This window comes from Cervus canadensis, chromosome 31 (genome assembly GCF_019320065.1).
Source record: "Cervus canadensis isolate Bull #8, Minnesota chromosome 31, ASM1932006v1, whole genome shotgun sequence".
In the NCBI taxonomy this organism is placed as follows: Eukaryota; Metazoa; Chordata; class Mammalia; order Artiodactyla; family Cervidae; genus Cervus; species Cervus canadensis.
In genome coordinates, this window is record NC_057416.1 from 6,662,352 (window position 1) to 6,686,813 (window position 24,462).

At 36.9% G+C, this 24,462-nt stretch overlaps 1 protein-coding gene across 6 annotated transcripts in view; it reads right to left on the minus strand.

Moving 5' to 3' along the window:
- The window catches only part of GPM6A (glycoprotein M6A), a 236,780-nt gene that overhangs the window by 109,308 nt on the left and 103,010 nt on the right, over window positions 1-24,462 (minus strand). Inside the window, exon 1 of one of the 6 annotated variants that reach the window (XM_043454431.1) lies at window positions 23,639-24,453. The exons of the other annotated variants lie outside the window; for them this stretch is intronic. Coding sequence (XP_043310366.1) covers window positions 23,639-23,675 — 37 coding nt within the window. The 5' untranslated portion in view covers window positions 23,676-24,453. Of the gene's footprint in view, window positions 1-23,638; window positions 24,454-24,462 lie in introns of those variants that run through there. 6 annotated transcript variants of the gene reach the window in all.

The following is a 24,462-nucleotide window of genomic DNA, read 5'->3' on the forward strand; positions in this document are numbered from 1 at the left end:
TAGATTCTAAGAATCTTTGTGACTACTGCCTGGATCTCTAACAGTACTTGGTCCTGGGTCGCTCCCTCTCAGAATCCAGCCGCCACACTGAGACGTCCAAGCCACATGCAGAGGCCATAGGTGTATATATTGACCCCGAGTCTCAGCTAAACTAGCAACCAACAGCCAACATCAACTGAGCACTCTCGGACATTGCAGCCCAGTCAAGACCCCAGATGACAGCAGATTATCTTGCAGCCAATACAACAAGGAGCAGAAGAGTAAATCAGACAACACACACAACTGTGAAACAGAAAAAAATAATACTATCTTAAACCACTAATTCTCTGGGTAGTGTGTTAAGCATCATATTTCCTACCACTGTTTGGAGTTAAAGGAGTTAGGTGCACTTAATTTTAGAATTTTAACTATTGTTAAATAGAATTTTAACTATTGTTAGTTATTATTCTCATGTCTACCACAATTTTCTTAAAAGTGTACCCAGACTGGCAATTCATGTGATTTGCCTTCTCTTCTGCAGAAGGAAAAAAGCAATTCTTTTTTTAGCACTTGCATTCATTCTACTCAGTTACTGTCAACAGATTTCACATAGACCATTAATATGACTCCACTAAAAGAAATATGCTAGAAATTAACCTTGGAGTTTGAAAAATGCATGCAGACAAGTTAGCATTGTATATAATTAACCCATTCATAATTTGGATTAATTCAACAACTAGTTATTGAAGACCTGCCATGAGCCAGTGCTGGTTAGAAAGGATACAGCTATGAACAAGATAAACATGGTCCTCTCTTTGTGAAGTTTGCAGACTCAGTCCGGCAAAAAGGATGGGGAAAAAAAAATCACACAAGTAATTATGATAGAGTGCAATATATATTGTGACGCAACAAGAAGAACAGGTATGAGAAAGCGCATCATCAAAATATGGTTTCCAGCTTGTGACCCAAGGCACCTACACTGCTGAGCAAACTCACAGGATACCAGTGGATATTTAAAACTGTCAACTGAAAATACCATGACATCTTTTGGACGCTGTTGGACTACCATTAGTAAGATAACCATTTAATACATAATGTGCTAAGTATTTCTATCAGCCTAGAAACACAACATGTTTCATCAGTTTTCCCTCATATTTTTCCCTTGGATTAATGGAATCTTTCCAATGTGCAGCCTTATCTTGGTCCAGCCTCCATGACTTCCAATCTATAGTCTAATATTCTCCCATCTGTCCTGTACAATACCAGACTCATTTCACCACAACCTCAAACTAATTTCACCAAACTGTGCTTTTCCAACAGAAATACGTAAAACCAAACACACAAAACATGATACACATACATCTTTCTTTGTGTTTAAGAAACAAAATGAAACTTCATTCTTTAAATAGGGATGGGAAAAGAATCCATGGTTGTCTTTCAGGGTTTGTTATGAATCTTTCCAGCTGCACTCTAGATTTTAGCACCTCTCACAACTGACCTCCTCCTTGTTTTATTTTATTTTCTATTTCTCCCGCTATCCTGATTCTTCACTCTTCAAATGTATATTCACATCCCTACCATATCAAAGGTCAAACAGCTCAGGAAATAAATGACATCACTTTCATAAGATATGACATGCATGCATGCGTGCATGCTAAACCACTTGAGTTGTGTCTGACTCTTTGCAACCCCATGGTCCATAGCCCTCCAGGCTCCCCTGTCCATGAGATTCTCCAGGCAAGAATATTGGAGGGTGTTGCCATGCCCTCCTCCAAGGGATCTTCCCAACCCAAGGATTGAACCTGTGTCTCTTACATCTCCTGTATTGGCAGGCAGGTTCTTTACTATTAGCACCACTTGGGAAGCCCATCTTAAAACTTTAATAATATACTTAACATGGTATGAGTTACAAAGAAATATAGCAGAAAAGGTTTACTCAAGGGTCTGACTGACAATGTACTCTCCAAATTTACCCTTGACCTTATCTGGTCTTCACAAGCCCGGGCTACTGCTGGCTGCTTCTTGTTTGTGACTTCTCTTTGCCTTCCGTCAAAGGCCCCAACACATGCTTTCTTCCCACTTTAGCGCTCTCTTTCCTTTTCCCAGTCTCTTTCTATGATGCTTTCCTGAAGTCTCTATTCTAGTCCCTTCTAGGTCCACAAATACCTTTAGGTTGGTTTAATCAGTAACACTATCATCAATGATCACATACAGGTTGATGACTTAAAAGCGCAAAATTTCAACACAGATTTTTCTCCCAAATCTGAGTTTATGCATCAAACTGCTTACTGGACATCACTCATCACATCAGGCAAATAAATTTAACTTATTCAAGACACAACTTTCTGTGAAAAATCTTTTCCTTTTGTTCTTACTTCTGAAAGAAAGATACTTATCAACAATATAAAGCACCATTTTCTAAGCTAAGTTTTAATTCACTGACTATAGGCGCCAGGAAGATGAGGACTCGGTGTCTTGGAGTGTGTGTGTTCTGATTGCTACAGCCTGAGCAATTCAATTAGAGCTGGCAAAAGTGGGTGCTCATTATATGTTTATTAGGTGATGAATCAATCATCTAATAGGAGATGAAAAAATATAAATATATGCTGCGAAGTTTTAACTGACAAACTTAACATTCCTGTCCACTCGTTTATCCTTTTCCCCCTAGTTTTTCTATTCATAATCTTCTTATCTTTCATTTCAGCTTTTACTTTCCTGCTCATCATTTCTCCATCTCACCCTCCTCCTCCACCCACTTTTTTTGTTCTTTCGAAGATGTTCATTAATGTGAGCTGATCTAGTCAAAGTAACGGGAAGGGGGGAGAGAGGATGGGTCTGAAAGGGAAGGACAAGACAGGGAGAGACCTTTAAAAGGAAGATGAGAAAGGTCTGAGCACAGACTAAAAAGAAGAAACAAAAGAGAATGAAAACAAAGAATGTCAACTGATTTGTCAGAAAAAACAAAAAAGACAAGGAAAGGCAAGACACATGTATTTTCAACCCTGAAATTAAGGAAAATGGTCAATGTTTTTCTCAAAGAAATACCTTTAAATTTGTTATGATATATTCAGCTCATGTTTTGAATGAAATCACAGAAATATAAAATAGAAACACACAGATCACTGAGTTTTTAAAAATACAATATTTTTGAGTCCCAGTACTTGGAAAGATCTAATCAAAACCTCATGAAAATAATACAAGAAAGAAAACACTTGCTTTCAAAACCAGAAAAGTTAAGGAGAGTGCCAATTCTAAAACAAACTGAAACTAGAATTTATTATCAATCATTGGCTAGCAGAAAATTAAAATTTTACATTTTAATTTATCTGCCAGGGTAATTTCAAGAGTTTATATTGCTTTTCAGAGTTAATATCTAAATACAAATGATGGATAATGTTTAGCCCTGTCCCTCCTTCAATAATTCTTCATGAGCAAATTAGACATTTAAATATAGTGAAAATATGAATATGCCTCTCACAAGTGAAAGAAGCAAAAAATAACACATAAAGTAATAAATTAGAGCAAAAAATAACACATAAAGTAATAAATTAGAGCCCTTAGCTCTGAAAAAGGAGCTATGACAAAGAAAGAAAGGAATTTCAAAATAAAAGAATGTTGCCTTCTCTTGCACTAAATGGACATCTCATGCAACCAGGAAGTTATTATGTTTGACCACAACATGGATGGTAGGGGGATTAGCAGGCATCACGGTGCTATAAAAAGAGCCTGCATTTGAATGAGGCCAGCAGGGTTTTAGGCCTAGTTCTATCATTAATTAGCTCCTTAATCCCACACAGTTAATTTCCTCCTGTAGAGTGAGGATGACCTGTAAATCTCGTCCTCTCAAAAATATTATAATGAATAGTGATTTTCAAAAATTTTCTTCAAAAATAGATTTTTTTATCTTGGCCTATTATAAATTATTTATATTTATATCTGATATTTATATTTTCCATTGATTAATCAAAACATCTATACTTTAATTTTTATATAAGCATCCTAATAAAAAAATCAAATTAAAACATACAACCTTCCTTACCTCATATATTGATTGTCAAAACTGAGTTAGAGAAACAGTTTAAATCTGTGCTGTCCATTTTATCTTGTCTTTTAAACTGTATTAGCCAGATCAGAGCAAACTAATTTTTTTAAAAAATCTTGCTAGACAGTCAATTCCTTCTCCTCCTACCACCCTAAATGTTGTCTGTATTAGATATAAAAGAAAATATATGGCAAACAATATGAAGTGTCTTATAAGGCATAATAATTTGCTTTCATTAACTACCTCCAAATTTCTTTTAGGTTAATAGCTATGTATTAGCCAAAGGGGTGGAGTTGAAAAATAGATGAGAAAAAAATGATAGTGAGCCATACCATCCGTCTTTGTCCAATGCTCTGCCTCTCTCGTTAATGATTTATCCTTTCACCATCTCTTCAATCCCTAAATTTGGCTATGGTAATACTGGCCAGCAAAGGCAGTGCCAATCTATGCCATCTGTACATGTCATCTGCCATGTGCTTCATGAAATGGCTTAAAAGGGAAAGAGCTAGATAGAAATGATCATTTACAGCAATTATACTTGTTCTAAAGAATAATAAGTATTTTCTCTAAAAGAGGACTTTGTATTTTAAGGCTATTTCAACCATTTCTTTTTAAAATCCATATAAAATAAAAAATATTTTTGGCAAACATCTAACTGTGTTTTTAAAGATCTAGCTTTTTGTACATATTATAAGCTGATCTTATCCATATCATATAAATGAATACAGAATAGCAGAGCAATTCTTAGAATCCTCTGTCCCTTTTGCCATCCTCTGAGCAGGGCTCTCTTCCCACCAAGTTACCATCTGAGGAGCACAGTTTCTCCATTTCTGAGCATGTTTAATCGACCACTGTGGTTGTCATGCCAACCAACGCAGAGAATTCTGAGCTTACATGGGGTATTTCAATACAGTGACCTAATTACTATCTGTAAACAAATTCACCAGCAAAATAAAGGGACTAACACATTAGTAAGATTTATTTCCTGAATCTGAACTATAGAGATGTTTGCAATAAGACTTTCAACATTTTAAAAAATAATCAGAATGCTATAAGTATCACAACTATGATCCTTTTAATCCTTTGCCTTGGTTATTGTCTTCACGAGTTTCTCTATTAAAAAATGCCTGAAGTCAATATATATTTAGCTTCTCTTTTACGACAAAAGCAAATGCCTTTTGACATTTAGTTATCCTCAATGTAAAGATACCATATTCTCAAAATAGGAAATCACTGAATAGCAAAATTACCTCAATTGTGTATCATAAAATGAAAATTTATGAAGACATGTGTTATGCTATATAATCTTGTTAGCTATTGTTTAAGGAAGTCTTTAGTTCAAAAGCAAGAACAGTAAATTCGAAGGACTGGACGACTTTGCAAAATGATTAAGTCATTAATTGCAAAAAAAAAAAAAAGACATATTATTCCTTCTTGTAGAGGAAAAGAAGACCAGCATAAAGGTCACCCTGGGTTGAAAAAAACAATTCAGACTAATCCTTTAGATATAAAACATTCAAAATATTTTACTTTCACTTGACAATTTATTATATTTATGATAGTTTGCTTTTGTTATGTGTGTGTTTATGTGTGTGTATCTGTCTGTATCTGTGTCTGAGAGAGAAATAAAAAAGAAGGGAGAAAATAAATTATTAAAATATGAATGTTCCTATTTTCTGGTAAATATTTCTGTATGTTTTGGATAAGAAATCATACTTTAATATAATCATTCTATGTGTAGACTCTATCTAGTACCTAAAAGAATACTGACACTCAGATGAGTTTCTCCTACATAAAACATCAGATGAAAAATGTGCTTATTTTATAAGAAATAAGTAAAGATAAATAAAATGCATCAATAGAAAATATATTCTACTTCGAGTAAAGCAACAATCTAACAATGTTCTTACATTACCTTTGACATTATCAGGTTTAAAGAGCATGTCTAAAATTCATAGAAGCATAGATATGGAATTTTAGCGTATTTCCTTAATATTGAAAATAGGAAATTTAAGGTCATAGAGGTGAAATGGTTTGCCACAGGCCACTCACCCATGCCACCCATTCAGTGGCAGTCAGAGAATTTGGAGGTGACTTTATTAGTCCACATGAATTTGTAAAGTTCTTGGGTGTGCTGTTATAAATGCTCTTATATGTAGAGAAAAACTAATTTATAAAAGACTAACTTTACTTATGTAAGACTGAACTCAGGAACTGACTGCAATCATCTTAATCCAAGTTAGGAGAAGAGCATCAGTTATCTCTTTCCTGATAGAGATGACACAGAGAATGATGATATTAAGACGCAAGCACTAGTCTCAAACACACAGAAGAAACTTTGAAAATACTTTTTTTATGATAATATAAACTTGATTCTATTCATTCACAATTTTCATCCATTTAGCTTTTCATCCAATTAACCTTCATCTTATAGTTTTTATTTCTTTATCACTCTCTGATTTATGTTATCTCAATTTGGGTATCTTTGGAAACCAATTACTTTCTGGAGTATTTGGGGTTAGATTGCCTTGGTTTAAGACCCAGCTTCACCACTTCCTAGTTGGGTGACCGTGGGAAAATCACTAAACATCTCTGCCTTGGGTTCCTTATCTTTAAAGAGAGAATCATAACATCTAATTGATAGAGTTGACAGGATTGGGTAAATTAAACATAAAGCCCTGGAAACAGTGCCTAGCAAATAGTGTGACCCTAATAAATGTTAAATTTTGTTATAATTTCTTTTAGATTTACGTATGTAAGTCCCTAATAGGAACTAAAATCAAACATTTATCTTGGTCATAGCCCTTCTTTGGAACTTCTACATTCAAGTATTCTTTTTTAAATACTGCAATTACACACAATAACTTAAATGAGAATTCACTTATTCAATCAGTATTTATTGAATATCAATTGTTATACCACTGTACTCAGTAGTTTGAATTCAAAATTAATAATTCGTGGATTTTATTTGAAAGGGAAGTCTAGGAAGTATAACTCACTGAGCTGAGTGACATGATAGAAACTTACTGGACCTTAAAGAAGTTCATGGCTTGTGATGAATGTGGGCGTCTGGCAAAGCTTCCTGAGAAACACTGGTTGAGCTATTACTCGAATGGTGAATGAGATTAGCAGGTGAGAAAGAGCATAAAGCAGGAAATCAGGACAGGCCAGAACACATCACAACAGGGCATGCCACGATGAAAGAGTAAGGATTTCTGTGTGTGAAGGATGAAATCCAAAAACAAGGCTAGTGGGTTGGTTTTCCCAGTGTTATAAAGGGTCTGATAGCCAAAATAAGGATAATGGATTTATTCTTAAAGGGAGTGAAAGTAACGCAAGTCTTGAAGACACAGAATTCATGGATATATTTAGTTTGAGAAAAATAATTCTAAGTAAAGCAGATAGAAACTAGAGGAAGAAAAGCATAGTGAAGACAACTGCAACAGCTTAAGGCAAGAACTGACGAAGCCTCAAGACTACAACTGAACAGATACAGATGAGACATCAAAATTAAAAGACATTTCTGAGGAAAAAGCATATGGTGACCAATCTGATGCTGAAGAAAATGTGGAAGAGCTTAGCAGTGACCCTTTGGCTTTTAGGTTTTGACAAACCAGAGTGACGGGAGTCAAGAACAAAGGATGCAGAGTAGATTCAGGAGTAAACGGATTCCTTTCACTCGGGACATGTTGCGTTTGAGGCACAATCTATGGCGTGGCCTCTTACACGGTACCCACAGATCCAGCCCCATAGTATTCACGTCTTTCTGAAATCTCCTTCACTTGAGTAAGGGCTACATTCTTTCATTCACTGATTGGCTACATTTACTGACTTGCTTCTAATGAATAGAATATGGTACACGTGATGGAATGTTGTTTCAAAGATCACGTTATAAAAACACTGTGGCTCTCAGCTTGCATGTTCTCTTCCTGTATCTTTACATCTTTCATTCAGAAGAACCGGAGGCAGGTTCTTCCTGTCAGGAGGCAGACCTATACTGAGAAGGCTGCAGCAAGGTGACGTGTGAGCCACAAAACAAGTGTGCTCTGACAAGTGGAGCCTTCAGATGAGACTGCAGCCATTGGCCAACAGCTGGACTGCAAGCCTCTCAATTCTAAATCCCACACTGCTTTTCTCATGAGTATACCCTTGATAGTCTCATGTCTACTTTATGTGCGGATATTGTTTTAGTTATAGTCTGTATCCACTTCCACATCAAAATCTCCATAATCTAGTTTGCCTTGTTCAGTGACACTTAGAAGAGTGGTTGGCACCACGTAGTTACTCTAATATAATTATCTATGTATAATCACAAAATCTGCAGATTTGATGTGACTTTTAGCAAGGACAGGGAGGCCGTATAACACAAAGGAAAGAAAAAGTAACATATCCTAAAACATTAATAAAAATCGACTTTGATCACCTACGATTTATCAAGTCATTTAGATGATTTATAAAAGTTATCTCATTAAATAATTTATCAAGTTCCCTGGTGACTCAGATGGTAAAGAATCTGCCTGCAATGTGAGAGACCTGGGTTCGATTCCTGGGTCCAGAAGATCCCCTGGAGAAGGGACTGGCTACCCACTCCAATATTCTTGCCAGGAGAATTCCATGGACAGAGTAACCTGGTGGGGTACAGTCCACGGGATCGCAAAGAGTTGGACATGACTGAGCAACTAACACTTTCACTTTCACAGAGATATTGTATTTTCCTATTTTACAAATGATAAAATTAAGACTCTTGATCAGAAGCTAAGTCACTGGACCAAAAACAAAGCCAGTATATGAACAAGTTAAGATTCAAATCCATGTCTGAGCAACTCAGTTCCACCACCTCCCTTCTGACAGTTGAGAGTTTTTCATTACAAACATGTAAAAACTAGAAATATAAGCCATTTGTCCCATTCTATTGCATAAACAAAGCTATTAGGTCGTGTTTACCAAAAACAGATCATAATTCAGCAGAGCTATTCACATCTGGGAATTCTGGAAGAGGAGAAGCATAATTCCTAGGGGTAGTACTGATAGAAGACACAGTCTTCAAGCCTTCCATCTATGCAAGCTGTTTGCTGGCTTGTTTTTAAGCCAATGAACCTGTAATAAGTTCCCACAGGCATTTCCTTCCCTAGGGCATACTGAACTCACTCTGAAAGCTGTTCTGATCCAAAACAAGAATTTCAAGAATTTCTATAAGCTTCTAAACTATGTTTTGTGTATGTTAAGCCTATGTCTTCATTATTTTATAGTAAAACAATTACCTTAGGTTCTTAAACATTCTGTTCTCTAAAAAATTACCTAAATTTGACTTCATATTCCATAACAATAAGTAAAAATTGCAATTATTTCATTTCTTTAAGATAATTTATGTACATTTAATAAGAAAATGCAAAAAAAACCACACAAATTATAACACATGGTAATAACTGAGATTTCAAGTCACACTTTTTGCTTTTATTTTGTCAGTAAAACATAACTTGTGATCTTAGTTATAACCAATATTTACCAACAGTGATAACCAACTGACCCAACTAAGTTTAGAGCTGGTCTTCATGGGATCTTTCAGGATCACTGACACAAAATTTCATTTATTTTTGTTAATTAGCTAGTGAGAATGACAATAGCATTAATACCAGCAACAGGTCTTGGCAGTCAGGTATGACATAGAATCATTCTCCTAAATGATTGAACTCTCATGCCCACTGAATACAAGACAACTATTTTATTGGTACACACATAGCATTTTCAGTAACTGCAGGTTTCCTATCTCAGTCAATTTTGCCCATCAACCCATGATTATAATTTTCTCCTACAGTTACTGAACAATCCAGATGGAAAATTGTATATCATAGCACATTTCACAAAACTTTTTGAACGCTTGCATAACAAGAATTTATGCATGTGATCACAGATTTCAAAAATATGTTTGATTTTCAAAAGCAAAATGTTTGAATTAGTTACCCAGAAAGTTCTAATTTTTAATGACTGCCATTTCTATGTTTTTACGTAGTTACCCAGAAAGTTATTTAAATGACTGCTATTTCTACATTTTTGTCTCAGACTTCAAATCCATGATATCTTTATTTGGATATATATAAATTATAAATCTCTGTTGGGAAATTCACCACGAGTTTTACCCAGTAGAAATAATATACAAGATGAATGGCTCTCTATGTGTGGTCCCATGACTAGCCCCTACCGCATCGCTTGGAAATTGTTGGAAATACAGATTCTTGGGCCTTGCCCCAGGCTTACTAAATCATAAACTTGAGGTCGAGGGAGGAGGGGCAGCAACCTATGTTTTCACACACCCCAAAATAGGTGAGCATCAAGCAAAATAAGACTGAGAACTACTCTGCTAGACTATGGTCCTGCTACACTTACAAAGACACATAACACATAACGTAATAAAGACACATAGATCCCAAAGGCCCCCAAATAGCACATCCATTGCAAAGTACAGTTAATAATGATTCTTCTCTTACAAGTTATTCATTGCTAATAGCTTCAGGCAAAAATCATCACCTTTTCTCTCCCAAAGGCTGCTATGTATCATTTAACAATTTTTAAGGAAACTCAGTTGTTTCAACCCAAGATTATCTTTCAACCAAATGTTCTATGGCAGTGCTCAGTTCACGACATCAAGGTGAATAAAATTCTGTGTATGACATTTATAATATAGTTACATGGAGGTGGATAAACATTTTCTTTCAGTGCCACTGCATCTAACTAGCAAGACAGAAGCCCTTGGTTCTGGAAAGAAGGGAACTTGAGGAGTGGATTAACAATCAGTTCATTTCCTTGGAAAAGCAGTTTTACCAAGGGAAATATAGAATGCAATTTTCACGCCACTCCGAAAGAGGTATTCAATATTTTTGTCTGGCAAATCCTCAGCTGTATTCCACATAAAAGAAAATGAAGGAAATTGGAAATCATTGCCAGAGGCTACTTATAAGCAGAAAGTTCAAAGATTTCGATGGCCTTATATATAGTCACTATTTTCTCTTTCTCATTTTGCAAAATGGGAAACAACATTATGCTTTCCCAACCATGCCCTCTAAATAGCTCCATCAGGCTCACTGCCAGCCCCTGAAGACCTTAGGACAGAGTCCACACTTCTCTTTGCTTAGTTCCTAGGGACTCCAGCCAGCTCTCTTCTCTTGACTCTTACAGGCCTCAGGTCTCTTCTGAAATATACATCATTTCTTTTTTGGCACAAACATATACCCATTTCTTTAATGTTTGAACCACTCTCATTTCTTGGCAGTAGCACTCAACAATCTCTTCCAAATAATCCAACGCTGAGTTGATGGTCCTTAAATGTTCCCCTGTCACCCTATAAACTACTAGAAATTGCCACAAACTTAAGAATCAGCTGAACACAACTTTGGAACCTCAACTTATAATTAAGACTGATGTTAGCGCAACAAAGTGAAAGTACATAGAGTACAGAGATAATATTGACATTTTCATAAATAAAAGTAGAATTTTAAATAATGCAGTGAGTGACAGGGTGGGCAGAGTACCACAGATACCTGTGAAAGGCATCTAAGTGTCACCTTAGAAACAGAACATTTTCAAAAATACACAAGCAACCCTTAGTTGAAAGACATGATGAAATACCCTTTCCATAAGGATAGGATTCAAATATATTTTCAGGCTTAGTTCTTTTTTCACTCAGCTTGTTATGGCATGGCTTTTTAAGTGGGATGGATTTTTTTTTTATAATAAATTCTAAAGAAATTAAGAAAATTTTGTCTCAAATAATGTACTCCTGAGACTACAAAATTGTAAGCTTTAAAGATTTCTAAGTGGTCAGGAAGTGGTTAAATAATTCCAGTAACTGTATAACTTGGGGCTTCCTGGGTGGCGCTAGTGGTAAGAGACTCCACTTGCCAATGCAGGAGACACGATAGACATGGGTTCAATCCCTGGGTGGGGAAGAACCCCTGCAGTAGGATGTGGCAACCCACTCCAGTATTCTTGCTTGGAAAATTCCATGGGCGGAGGGGCTTGGCAGCCTACAGTCCGTGGGGCTGCAAAGAGTTGGACACAACTGAGTGAATGAGCACACAACTGTATAACTTGTGATAAATGATTCAACATTTTCACAGAGACTTAAGAGGAATTTCAAATTTTACAAAATGAAAACATAAATAGCTAAAAAGAATATTAAAAATATAAAATAGAATTTAAATTTATAAAACAAAATTTAGAAACAAATCATACTTGTACCAAAACCTTGGTTAGAGAAGTAAATTGCTTTATTTAATCAATGTATATATGGGCTTCCCTGGTGGCTCCGATGGTAAAAAATCCATCTGCAATGCAGGAGACATGTGTTTGATCTCTGGGTTGGAAAGACTCCCTGGAGAAGGGAATGGCTACCCAATTCCAACATTCTTGCCTGGAGAATTCCATGAACAAAGGAGCATGGAGGGCTACACTCCATGGGGTTGCAAAGAGTCAGACTTGACTAAGTGACTAACATTATCACTTTGAATCAATATATACTAACCTGAGTTCAATTTCATAACATGATTTTTAATATTAATTATACTGAATGCAAAGCACCTAACTTAGGGATGGGACACTCCAACATCTGGGCCAAAACTGGTCCGAAACTATGAGCATCCTGTAGTGAGATCAAAGGCATCCAAGTCTTTTCCATCCATTCTCACTTTTTCTCACAACCACATTTAAAAAATTAACAGATAAAATTCTGTATCTACATAAACTAAAGGGCATTCCATTGTTTTCCAGTGCTGTCCTGCATTATTGGGCACCTGAAGCCTAAACTTTAAAAAAAATTATTATTCAAAATTATTGCTTTCTTATATTTCTAAAGCACAGATAGTAAGACCTCTTCAACGAACGATTCTGTTTCTTCCACAATAAGCTCTAGTCATGGTAAGTGAGGAGTATTTCCACACAATATTCTGAGTTACATTCGATATTGAAATGGTATACAATTCTTTATCCCTCAAGGACCACAAACAGTCCTGTAAACTTATCTTAGATGATATTAAAAAAAAAAAAACTCTCAAAAAATGGCATTATCAATTTGTGGGAGCTGAGAGTCTATTGATCATGCCACGTGTATGGAAAATGATCTTTGCAGTTTCATTTAATCCAAAGAAAAACACGGCAGATATTCCACCCACTCTCTAGAGGAAAGGACATGCCATTTATTCTGAGGCAGGCAGAGTAAATCACAGATCTGGAAGCAGTATGTTGAACAAGTCCCTAAAGTACCAAGCTCACACAACCTCAAAAGTGAGAAAAGGTTAGCTTTGAGTTACATATGAATAAACTAATCAAGTTTTTTTGCCAATTTTTGCTTAAAAAGGTAAAAATAGCACAACAAATTTAATGAGCTCAGAATGATTTTGGAGAAAAAAAATACTTGATAAGCTTACTGCATACTCCATGTAGACATGCAAACCGTAATCATGTCATATCACATATTATTTTTCTATTTTCTATATAGGAATGATGAACACATTAAAAAATTTCATTAAAAGTAGCACACTGATAGTACAGACATATTGAAGTGCCATTTTTTAGAACAAACTGTCTAGAGTTAGAAATTCAACATGGCCAACCTAATACATCTATAACATAGTCAAATAAGTCATAAATCACCCAGGAGACACTTAAAGTAATTCTTTTAATACTTAAAAACTGAAGCAAAATGAACATACATCAATAAATAGGAGGAAATGTGCCAATAATCTGATACAAATGGAATGAAGTGGCCAGTGAATCTGATTTTTTTTTTAAGTAGAGCTTATTAGAAGAAAAAAAATACATTCTGTGTTTTTAATCTATTTTAAAAATTGTGCATGGGACAGGGGCTACATAAATAAATAAGTGGCTTGAGAAAGCCAGGATTAAAGAGTATGGGTAAAAGTATACAGAAAGTGACTTACAGGGAAGGGAAAGAGCCCGGAGCAAACGTCATCTGTTCTGGAAATCCACAAGTTACTGGGGTTATGACAGTTGACTACAAAAATGACTCAGTTCTCTACAGGCTTAAAGTTTATGGAGAAAATCCAAATATATGGTCTCTGAATTCCAGATCTTAAAGCTTACTTACAACTTTCTATTGTGGATGGTGGAGTAAAAAGGATTGAAAATGTTTTATGTTCAGTTATTGTATGAGTAACATTCAAAAGTCATCTTACTGTAAAAGGATGAGTTCTTTTAATTGATGAAAAATTATAATAAAATTTCTAAAGTATTAAGTGAATCTGGGTTTAATAACATGGGGCTCTACTGAAGACCTTCAGAACGTCTCAAAGTCTGCTTGCTTTAGTGGACAAATAATTTTCAGTGTCATATCTGAGAGTTCCACAGCTCAGACAATGCTCAATCCTATCTTTTTAAACACTGATTCTAGTAGCAAAATACTGAAAGATGTTTTGTCAAAAATATAAACAATTCTTTACTAGCACTGAAAAAGAAATTTCCAGTCTAAAATTCCAAAATTTGTATTTGAATGCTTTTATTATGGGGGGGGGGGATGCTTTTTCTAACTAGACACATTTTTTTTCTTTGAAATGAAGACTATCTCACTTCATTAAGTTAAAATCCTCCTTATTCTCTGGATATTTATATAAGATTTTCTTCTAGCTCCTTTTAGAGTTTAGTTTGAATGAAATAATCATTGACTATGAGTGTCCATAAAATCAAGGAATCTTTGAAATTATTACTTAACATATAGGTTAGACACTTGATATGAAATGCTAAGAACAGTGCATAGAAAATTAAATATTAGCTATTATATTTACTATTTTTCCACAAAAAGTAAATCACATTAATATAGGCAGTGAGCTACGTTTCAGATGTTCAATCACTAAATTGAAGAGCAAAATTGGCATGGTATAGACTACTACGAATGAAAATGTATATCCACTGATCCAGGAAATGTGGAAAGATGTCTCAAAAATGGAAAAAAATTACTAAGCTTTCAAGGAAAGAGATTTGATCAGATACTATTTCTTTATTTGAATTCTTTACTAGAACTTCTCATCAAATAACAGTGAAAGAATATAAACAATTATAAGGTTTTTGTTCCACATTTTACATTATTAAGAAAAAACAGTTCATTCATCTTTCAAAGGATCTCTCTAATGGAGAAAATAAATTGTTTTTAAAAGAGAAAATATTTACCAAAACACTAAAATTTCTATTATTAATTAGTGGGAAATGATAGCTAGCAAATTTTTTAAATTCTCTCACCTTTACTTGAGAATAAAGAAAAACCACACATGCTCCATAATAGGAGGCAATGTGAGCAACATGTCTTATCTTCCTAAACCCATTCCCAGGGATCGATTCCACAAAAGGGCTCTCTTTTGTAGAGCTAAGTGTACTATTAAGATTATTACTTCTCTGGTGATAGAAATTTAAGTCCAAAAACATTAAGCAACTTAAACAATGTGCTGAAATGTCTTTCTTTTGGGAATTCTGGTTACGCACAGTAGTAATGCTCTGACGTGTTGACATGTCTTAATACTTGAGGAACACACATCATTTAAAATAGCAGGCTTCCTTCCTTTTTCCTCTGATCTCAGACTTGCTCATATTGTAACTTAATTCCCCAGTGAACTATATACTCACACCCTAATAAACAGACTTTCATCTGTGACCAAAGGTAAATTTTCCACTCACAAGCTAAGAGAAACAGGTATCTTCTGTTTTTCTTTCCTTTTATTTTCACAGAGCAAAAAAAGGAAGTTTCTTTCAGATTAAGAAAATCTAAGACAATGGACACCATTTGAGCAGAGAACACATAGGAAAACATGAATTATTTTTATAATGTCAGCTCATCCACAGCTGTGCCACCTGTTAGTATGGATGCCATCCAAAGGGATTCTGAAAATAAGCCAAGCAGTCTGCCTTCGATGGATGAAAAAGAAAACTGCCAAGCATTTTGCATGCTTGTGGTGGTGGGGGGTGGGGGAGGCAGGGAGGATGCTAAGTGTAGAGGACAATGGAGGCCAAAATCGACAAACCGGAGTCATTTCCTGTATCCTAGGAATCCCACATGTACCACTGCCTTTGAGATTCAAGAGTAATTAATTTCTAAGAAACAAATTTTAAGATTTTTTTGATGTGGACATTTAAAAGTCTTTATTGAATATTATAATATTGCTTCTATTGCTTATGTTCTAATTTTTTGGTCACGAGGGACATGGGATCTTAGTTTCCTGACCAGGGGTTGAACCTGCATCCCCTGCATTGGAAGCTGAAATCTTAACTGCTGGACCACCAGGGAAGTTCCCTCTAAGAACCATTTTGAAGTCATCACTCTACCTACATTCTTCATCAGTATACCATACCCATATCTCAGTCCAACAAACTGTTCTCAGTTTCCTTAAATGTTTAAGATCAAGTTTCAGTTCAATGAGTTAATGACATAGCTATATTTAGCACCTTCATTTTAAAGTGAGGTCTTCCCTAGTGGCTCAAATGGTAAAGAATCTGCCTACAATGCAGGAAACTCGGGTTCAACCCCTGGGTAGGGAAGATTACCTGGAGAAGGAATTGGCAACCCACTCCAGGATTCTTGCCTGGAGGATTCCATGGACAGACAAGCCTGGCAGGCTACAGTTCATGGGATTGCAACAAGTTGGACACGACTGAGTGACTAACTTTCCCCCCACCATTTTAAAAGATGAATACACTCATTCTAATGATATGGTTGGACTATAAAGAAAGCTGAGCGCCGAAGAATTGATGCTTTTGAACTGTGGGGTTGGAGAAAACTCTTGAGAGTCCCTTGGACTGCAAGGAGATCCAACCAGTCCATCCTAAAGGAGATCAGTCCTGAATATTCATTGGAAGGACTGATATTGAAGCTGAAACTCCAACACTGTGGGCACCTGATGTGAAGAGTTGACTCACTGGAAAAGACCCTGATGCTGGGAAAGATTGAGGGCAGGAGGAGACAGGGATGACAGAGGATGAGATGGTTGGATGGCATCACCATCAATGGACATGACTCAGTGGACATGAGTTTGGGTAAACTCCGGGAGCTGGTGATGGACAGGGAGGCCTGGCGTGCTGCGGTTCATGAGATGGCAAAGAGTCAGACATGACTAAGTGACTGAACTGAACTGAAATGAATGATATGGTCAAAAACTGACATATATCCTCTGTGCTAACGTGATGGTATTGCTTGTGTTACTGAGCATGGGGGTCTCAAAGACAAGCAGCACCACAGTTAGAAAAAACCTAATTATCAGCAGAATTGGTGCAAATAAAAGATGACAATTCTATTTACATTCTATTCTAAAACATTAAATCTAAACTATAGAAGTCACAATAACCAGGACAATGCAGAAGGTCTGGGAATATTTACTAAATTTTATGAGATATATACATAATTTTGCCCCCTGACAGGCATCTGAGAACCACATTTGGTAACAACATGAAGTTAATTTCTGAAAGTGCAGCAGACACTAGTAAAGCATAGCTGTCAAATCACAGGACAGTGTTTTCTTATGTTCTTTATAAAATCTGAATCTCTAAACTTCTTCTAGCTTTTGTCCAAAGATAGAGATGGCATCTGATGATGCTTGTTGAGAATTTTGTCCACTTGGAACTACTGTCTATGCAAGGCAAAACTCCCTTTTTCATGGGTCTACAAGGAGCTGACATCCAAAAAGCAAAAGGAGGCTAATTAATTCCTCCATATCCATGACTGTTTAAAGCTTTTTGATGCTGTTGTTATTTTCCTAGTTTCAGGTCTATGGATTTCAATGTCAAACCATTGAAGATTCCAATTCTATTAATAAAGCAGACATTTTTGACTCATGCTGGTTCTTTCTCTTGCAATGGTTCTCAAAATATTTTACTACCAATGTTTACTTGGTAAGGTTTAGGGTGAACTAATTAATCAAATTACAAAAATAAAATGATGAGGGAAAAATTCAGCATCACCCAGGATGTGTTTGATAGTAGCAGAAAGTTGATGGTGAAGTATACAATGAGTGTACATTTGGTTCACTCGCCACTTAGCAGGTTAAACTTGGGAAACAATTCTTAAGATTAAGTCCCCCTATATCAGATCCTAAAAGGATCTAGACATGTTTTATTTAGAGGTCTTTTGATGGCCAACAGAAATTCACTCAGATTACCTGGGGGCTGGGCAGCACAGTCACTACATAGACACATGGAGAGATAAAGAGACTCTGCACACACCAAGAATCATCTCCTGATCTCAGGAGAGGAGTCTCATTGACCCAGCCCCTCTTTCTGGAGTCAAAACTTCTAGGTCATAGGTTGCTGGCTCATCTAGGGACTGGTTGCCCTTGGTGAAGCTGTTTCACATCTGGGCAAAAAAAGCCAGAGCTGGTGATAGAGAACAGCCATGATTGCTGTGCTTGGCCGATTCAGGCAGCATTGGGCGCATCTTAAGTGGAATCACCAAGGAGGGGGTGTGGCAGGCAGGTCACACTGACATCTAATGCAATGCGGGGTGTATTTGAAAGTCAGACCCTGGCCTCCTCTGTCTGACTGTATCGAACCCCAGCTCTTTCTACATGCTACTCTGAGACTTTGGTCCAGTTAATTAACCTATTTGATTTTTAGTTTTCTCAATATTAGTACCAACAAAGGTCATGGTGACGAGTCAATGAGGTAATCTATGTTAAAGTCCCTAGGCCACCGTCTGGCACTGAAATCGCAGGGTAATTTAAGTTGACCAATATCATCTAGTATCACAGAGCTGAAGCCGACTCTCTTCTCATTTATTACAGCGGTGTCTCTTCTCCAGGAAGACGTCTGTCTAAGGAAGGGTTCGGCTCCAAAGTCATCTGGCAAGGCAGAAATAACCCTAGTCAAGAAAAGTTCTGATACAGTAGCTGCAGACAAATACTGTTTGACTCTAGGTAGGAGGTACCTGAAAGTGAAGTGAAATTGAAAGTTGCTCAGTCCTGTCCGGATCTTCGTGACCTCTTGGACTATACACTCCATGGAATTTTCCAGGCCAGAATACTGGAGTGGGCAGCCTTTCCCTTCTCCAGGGGATCTTCCCAACCCAGGGATTGAACCCAGGTCTCCCTCATTGCAGGCAGATTCTTTATCAGCTGAACCATAAGGGAAGCCCAAGAATACTGGAGTGGGTAGCCTATTCCTTCTCCAGGGGATCTTCCTGACCCAGGAATTGAACCCAGGTCTCCTGCATTGCAGGCAAATTCTTTACCAACTGAGCTATGAGGGAAGCCCTAGAACAGTTAAATTCAGAGTGAGAAAGGACACTGGCAGATGCCAGTGGGTAATGGGTGGGGAAGGGGAATGGTGACTTAGTGTTTAACGAGTACAGAGTTTCAATTTAGGAAAGTAAAAAATCTGGAAGATGGATGATGGTGAGAGTTGCACAATAATAATGTACTTAGTACCACTGCAATGTACAGTTAAATATGGTTAAAACAGTATGTTTTAGATGTTATGTGACTTTTACCACAATTAAAAAAATTGTTTTTAAGTTTTGAAAAGATTTAATCAGCCCATAAATACAGTATATATGCTTTTCTGATGTGTATCCTTTAGTGGTGATATATGTGTATACATGTCCATGTAAACTGTATAATTATGAGCAGATGTGTCAAATATAATTGTACAGTGTTGTTAATTATGAGATAGACATTACAACTAAACTGGAAAAAAAAAAAAGATCCGTGTACTGTTCTTTCACTGAGATACCCCTGCTGGTTTTAGTAAGTTAAGGAGATGCTGATGCCATGTGTTAGCGGTGCTGGGCCAAGGATGAATGAGGCCCATTAAGCAGGGGCCATGTGATGGGTGTTGAGATAAGGAAGTCGGGCTGTTCCCACGGAGTTTGATCTTCTGTGTCCTCAAGTGACCCAGTTTTTCAGGGTCACTAAGGATGGATTCTCAGAGGAAGTCAGAGGTGGACTCTGTTCAGCCAGAGAAGTTGATAGGTATTAATATGCTGCTGGTTAATTATGGTAGAAAAACATGGTGGATAACACTGAGGCTGTTACCTTTTGGGCTGATCAAACATTCCTGGTACACGTAATTTTAAGGCTTGTTTCATATGCTGTTCCTGTTCTAAAAGGAAATCAATCAGGTTTTGGCTGTTTGGAACAGTCCTGCCAATATATGAAGATTCCAACTTGCTTGCTCTTCCTGTTCATTGCTCCTTTCTTTTTATCTCTGTATAACCACTCACTTGTTCTAATCATTGATTCATCAGTGACGATCTCTGTGTGTGCGTGATAAGTCACTTCAGTTGTGTCCGACTCTGCGACCCTATGGATTGTAGCCCTCCAGGCTCTCCTATCCATGGGGTTCTCCAGGCAAGAACACGAGTGGGTGGCCATGCCCTCCTCCAGGGGATCTTCCTGACCCAGGGATCAAACTCTCATCTCTTATGTCTCCTACATTGGCAGATGGGTTCTTTACCACTAGCGCCACCTGGGAAGCCCTGACATTCTCTGTGATCTCTCCTAATTCATAACGTGTTCACTAAGGTTATCGACAAAGCCATGGTTAGTTACTTGGTGGGCCGTAGAAACACACATTCTCACTAATACACTAATGATCAGACACCCTCAAATCATTTACTTTTCTTCCCAGAGGACTGGACAAAATGTTCCAGGCATAGTTAAATATCTACAAGTTATAAATGTATACCTTTTAAGTCTTTGTAAAAAGAAAAACACATGTCTTCATGCACTTTGTTCAACTGTCCATGGTAACTGAAGCCCTTGTTGCTAGATCTGGTGACCATGTATCTTGATTTTTGATGACAGTGATGCTGGGCTTATGATGGCTGCATGTAAGGGCCAAGTTCAAAGGAGACTCTTTTGTTTTCTTTCTTGTTTTTTCCCTCCCTGATACCAGTAGACTATTGCTTTGATTGAACTTGAGATAAGATAACTGATTTCATTTAGAGGGCATGTTTTACAAAAAACATATTTACTTAAAACAGTAGACTCACTCTCAGCACAGTAAGATACTCACCTTTGGGAGGCTGGCAGACACAGATAGAGCAACAGATTAATGACCCACATTTCAGTTTCACATCAAGACAGGGACTCACTGAGCAGAACGGCTGGTGAAGTCACCCCCTTATTACTATTCTCCTCCCGAATTGAACACATAGAGTTAAATTAGTGCAAATGTCACAGGATTGCCTTCAGTGCCTTTTATAAAGTAAGTGGAAAAGGGAGGTCTCATTTCAAAGAAAAATACCTTTCTTACAGAAGATCTTTTTAAGTCCTTAAGTATCAACTCTATTCTTTTTCTCCAAACACATTTATGAAACCACCAACTTCCATTTCACATGGAAGTTGAATTTGGAAGACGACATGACTAAACATTGACATGAATGTAAGTCCTTTAAGTATGTAACAGGAAAGAATAGATTTAAATAGTTAAGAAAGGACAGAAAAGCCTCTTTCAAATCCAAGAGAACTCTCTGATATCTGAATTATTATTTTAAAAAATCCAATTTAAGGGAAACAGGATAATGGTTACTTTAAAGTGTTGCCATCATTTAAGTGGATGGGTCATTAAATCTGTCTACCTGAACTCTTGAAAAATCTCTAATGATTTTTATCTGCTTGTCAAGGAACTCCAACTTAGATTTCATCACATTGCCTCCTGCTCCCACACAAACAGAAAGAACATTTATATTCAAATATAACAGTCTAACAACAAACTTATATAGGAAAGGTGTCATAAGCATAACTGAAAGGAATGGAAGACCAAAAATGAAGAAAATTAAACCTTCTCTTTCTTCAGTAAGAGGAAAAAAAAAAAGCTTAACCACAGATATTTTACTTCTGTATCTCAGTATACTTATAGATCACTATACGACGTTTAATTTTATTGTTTTCCACTACTGTTCCTAAACAAAACAGGCACATCTATGGTGAAAAGAGCCCACTGAGACGGGAGCAGGTGCTCGACCCATCACCACTGCCCCGACCGCAATGAAGGAATGATTTTCAGTGGTGTTACTGGAGGAAAAAACATCACAACTAATTACATCATTTCTCTTGGTTCCTACATCCACCAAGGCATGCTCAAACATGCTCAGACATACTCAACCTGCTACCACAATCATGGATTATCTCAAGGTTTCATTTAATGTAATGAATATCATTTCTCTATTTAAAATGATAAACTTCTATTTCCTTAAATAGAATGACTGGCCAAGAAGCAATCTTCCTGTGTGCTATAACAAGGTATTAACATAAGGCATTTTATTCCTAAAATAAGGTAATCAATTGAGAAGCCTTTTAAGGATGAAAATTACCAGGAAAATTTGCCATTTCATATCACTGATGAACACTTATGCTATTAGCTCACATAGCAAAGGTAAATTTAAAAACATATCATATGATATCTATGTAGATTATTGTGTTTCTGCTACAGAGTATCATTATCAAGTGTGCTAATGTCTAAAATTTGGGTACTGGTTTATTGCCTTTCTCTACTGCTTCTACTGCTTTTATTTATGGAATGTCTCTGGTTATATATATATATGTGAGTACGTGTATGTGTGTGTAAAAAAACCCAGCAAAGCTGAAAGGTTCAAAATAATAAGAAAAAAAAACCACTGTATTTCCACTCTATTTTATCATGTAAATTAAAATAATGCATTTGTGTACATTCGAAATCAAATTTGATAGCGGAATCTTTTCCATACTGCTCTTAAATATAACCTTTAAGTAGTTTTACCTGTGTTACTGTTTGCATCCTAAGAACACAAAAGTGTTTTCTATAACATTACATAAGCCTTGAAGAGACAGGAGAGAAAACGCTGCCAATCCTGGGGTAAAAGCACAGTTCCCTCCAAAGCTACCCTTGAGACACACACAAATGCTAGAGTGTTGGAATCATTTAAAATTGCTGATATTTGGCCATTTCAACCTTAAAAAAAAAACAATTTCACTTTAACTTAAACAGCCAGATATACCTAACAGGCTTAGAAAATGCATCTGAAGATATCCTTGACAATTATTATGCAGAAGTTGGTGACAATCAACTCCTCAGAAATGAAAACCTTAACATCAGCATACGCTCTGAAAATTTATGAACCTTTGCTCCATCTTTATTAAAACTCAATTGCATCCACGCAAAGAAAAAACGGATTTTTTTTTTAACAAAGGTGCACCAATGAAAATAAATACCCTCTCTGTCTTTGTTCTATCAGATGTCCATTCAAAGGTCGTGATTACGGTCACATCGCCAGATTTTTAACTACATCTAGCTCCCAATATTACATTTGTGGCTCACACCAGGAATCCCTTGACCCAGCTCGACAAGCGTGAAAACATGAAATAAATGAAGATTAACAAAGACAGGTCTAAGGGACAGCTTGCACCAACACCGCAATGCCCTCATCACTAATACTCGACTCTGCATCTGGGTACTTGTATCTGAAAGATTTGCAAATAGTGACAACGTTCACGCCAGACATGACTGCAAGTGGGGAACAGGCTAAAGGGGAAATAAAAAGAAATGCCTTCCAAGAGAGAAACATTCATTAGCCTTCCTGGCAAGTGTCTAAAGCAAACAAGGAAACTGCAAAATAATGACTTCGTTACAAATAAACCCTTTCGCGCACAGTACCTTTTTGTGTCTGTCCCTCTTCCATATTCTCTTCCATGGCTACCTTTCTTCAGTAGAATCTGGTACACGGAATTAATCAAAAGCTCAATTAGATGGAGGAAAAGCAAGTGATTTCTTTTTTTTTTTTCCCTTGGGAAGCTCCCCCAGCAGTGGCTTGGGTAAGTCCTCGGAGCTTAGCTCAGGCTCCCTCGCGCCTCTTGTTTGCTTGGAGACAGGCTGTCAAGTGCAATTTCATTCAAATTACTCTTCCGTGAAGATTATCAATTTTTCTTCTCAAAGCTGCCCATTGTGCACCGCTGTAAGCAGGTATTCAAAGCAAAGAGCCTGAGAATTTTGGGGGGAAATTTGGTCTGAATCCCAGTGGCAGAGACTCTAGGACTCGAAAGGCTTGCTTTGCATTTCAAATGGGGAAAAGAAATTGAGGTTTGTATTGAAATCTGGGCTTTAAATGGGAAGCAGGCTGAGCTGGGAACAGATGGAGGGGTGTCCTCCTAACAGGAAGCAGACCACCAACCCACAATTCCCCCTCTCTGCCACCAGAGTGGGAAAGCCCAGCTCCCCGTGGGTTCTTTATGCTGCAAGCTTGCTCCTCACCCAGTCAGATACCTTGCGAAACTGCGTTTTCCTGTTCCCTCCTCCCCAAGTATCTGGTTAATTTGATTTAAAAGTGCCAAGACAGGATGCAATTATACCATCTCAGGGTTTATCTCTAAGAGGTTATGATGGAGAGAGGACTTGCAAGCTCACAGCTCTCAGATTTAAAAAGATAGAGAAGTATGGTTTTCAAAAGGAGGAGTATAAACCTTTAAGCCTGAAAGATATGC